Source organism: Aplysia californica, unplaced genomic scaffold (assembly GCF_000002075.1).
Source record: "Aplysia californica isolate F4 #8 unplaced genomic scaffold, AplCal3.0 scaffold00281, whole genome shotgun sequence".
NCBI lineage: Eukaryota > Metazoa > Mollusca > Gastropoda > Aplysiida > Aplysiidae > Aplysia > Aplysia californica.
The window spans coordinates 450,604-453,009 of NW_004797551.1; the positions used below are offsets into that span (position 1 = coordinate 450,604).

Genomic DNA, 2,406 nt, shown 5'->3' on the forward strand with positions numbered 1-2,406 from the left:
TCTCTCTCTCTCTCTCTCTCTCTCTCTCCTTTTTACTTCGTCCTTTCCCCAGGCCAACCCCACCTCATTTAACACATTGAGGACGTGCATTCTAGTTAATCGACAATGCTTGAATGGTGCGCTGTTCCGGGGCATAACTTTATAAATCAAACTGATTTTTAGAATCTGATTTCTTTATCTGAATATGCAAGAAAATGCATAGCCTATAATGAAATAAATAAACTCATCTTTTTGTGTTGTGTAGGGTGGTTTGAGATGTGCCGAAACGTTGCCTTTGCTCTCCTGCTGGTCGGACATAATTATGTTTCCGCTTCGTTGTCGCCCAGTCCCACCCCCCTTCCCCTCTCCCTCTCTTTCTCAACCCCCCTTCCCCTCTCCCTCTCTCTCTCAACCCTCCCTTCTCCTCTCTTTCTGTCGACCCCCACCCCCCTTCCACCTCGTTCTTGTCCTAAATCTTTCTTGCACCCCATCTCTTCCGTACCCTCCCCACCCACTCACCTCTTTGACATATTCATCTTGTTCCTCCTTCAGAGTGAGTTCAATAAAGATCTGCTGCAGTTTCTCGTTACAATAGTTGATGATGAACTGCTCAAAACTGTTTGTCTGGGGAAAAAAAACACACAACAAAACCCTCTTTTATTGACTGTAGCCTTCACAGAAGAAGTTATGGCAAAAACTCGTCAGGATGGTGGGCCCTGAAGGTAGTGAAATGGTGGGCGCAGACTCAAAAGTCATGTCGAGCAGGTGGTTTAGGTAGGTGGTCACTGAGGTGTGTCCTCGAGCAAAACACTACCATCACCCAATCTCAAAAACAGGACACTGTGTTGTAAGACTTGATTGTACAGGTTGGTGTGCAACAGAGTATTATAGTATAGAATGAATTCTTGTTGGCATGTAGGGTACCTATCTCTACAAGTCAAATGTCTACACTGGGATAAAAAGTGAATTTTTTTTTTTTTATTGAAAAAACCCCACAAACATACAAGACGACGGAAGCCATAATTCATTCCCATTATCGTTCAAACGTGTCTACTTGTGACTGCCAACTTTGGCACCACCAACAATCACAGTTTCCAGTACTGTGGCATCGATGGCCTAGTGGTTAGGCTACCAGACTCGTAATCATAAGGTAGCGAGTTCGGGGGTTCGAGCCATGGGGCCCGATGTTGTGTCCTCGGGAAAGGTACTTTTCACAAATTTTCCTCACTTCATCCAGGTGAGAATGGGTACTCCGCCATAGACAGTGAAAGATCTTGTTAGTGTTTTGGAGCCTAAAAATGGCTGCTTGCACTGTGTGCTTCCCAGGAAGCTGAGGTTTTTTCAGACTGCTGGGGTAATAGTATAGATTGTGAAGAGCATAGAGCTTGCTGTTGAGCAGGGATTTACGCTATACAACTTTACTTAACTTTTCCAATCCAGCGGCCATCTGGGTTCTAGCCCTTCGGAGTGAAGCGCTATACAAATCTATTATCTATTTATGGTGGCCAAATTTTGCTATTCAAAAGGCTTTTTAATAGCTGCATCGATCGACATTCGGTTTTCGCCAAAAGATTCTTTAAAACATTCTCCCGATCATGACGCCCTTCGCTTTTTCAGTTTTGAAACAGCTGTGCAGCAAAAAGCTAAATTTGTTTATTTCGCCAATCGCTTTTGTAGGCTGACGCTTCCGTCTCTGTAATTTTAGAAAATCCGGCAGGTTTATTTCAAGTCGTACTTTCGTCCGATACTATCACGCATTTTCGCACACTACTGAGCACATTTTAAGTGTAGGACCCGTATAGATCTAAGCTATATTTTCAGTTTTTCATTAGTTTCGTTTACATCTAATCTTGGGAAAGTCCGTTTTCTAAGACGACATTGTAAACAAGTGAGGCTTCCGTTCACTAGCCGTGCGTACTGTTCCTCAATAACTCAATTTAAAAAAATTCCTTTCATCGAAAGGGGGCCCAGCTAGTGCTATCTATTATTATTATTATTATTATTACTGTCAGGCAAGTAATGTGGCAGACACACATTGGTCAGGCGCTCACCTCAAACACCTCAAAGCCATAAATGTCCAGGACGCCCATCACCTTAGTCCGGGTCTCTTCTTGCACCTGGAGGGAATAGCAAAGTCTATAACTTTAAGCATTATTTCATCTCTTTGTTCTATAGCTTGTCTCTTTTCTTTCTCTCTATTTCTCTCTGTCTCCGCCTGTCTGTCTGTCTGTCTGTCTGTCTGTCTGTCTGTCTGTCTGTCTCTCTCTCTCTTTCTCTGTGTCTCTCTCTCTCCCTCCTTTTTATTTTTTATCTCCGTCTCTCATTATATATAATATATCTTTCTCTCTCACTTCTTCTCCCTCTCGCTGTCCCTCCCTCATTCTGTTTCTGCTTCTCTCTCTCTCTCTCTCTCTCTCTCTCTCTCTC

General features: G+C 43.3%; 1 protein-coding gene across 1 annotated transcript in view; it reads right to left on the minus strand.

The window, feature by feature from the left end:
- LOC101854646 (unconventional myosin-Ia) overlaps positions 1 to 2,406 on the minus strand; it is a gene marked incomplete at its 5' end in the record, with an annotated part of 55,584 nt that overhangs the window by 45,645 nt on the left and 7,533 nt on the right. The window contains 2 exon segments of the mRNA XM_035970531.1: positions 499 to 603; positions 2,031 to 2,096. Of these exon segments, the coding sequence (XP_035826424.1) occupies positions 499 to 603; positions 2,031 to 2,096 (171 nt within the window).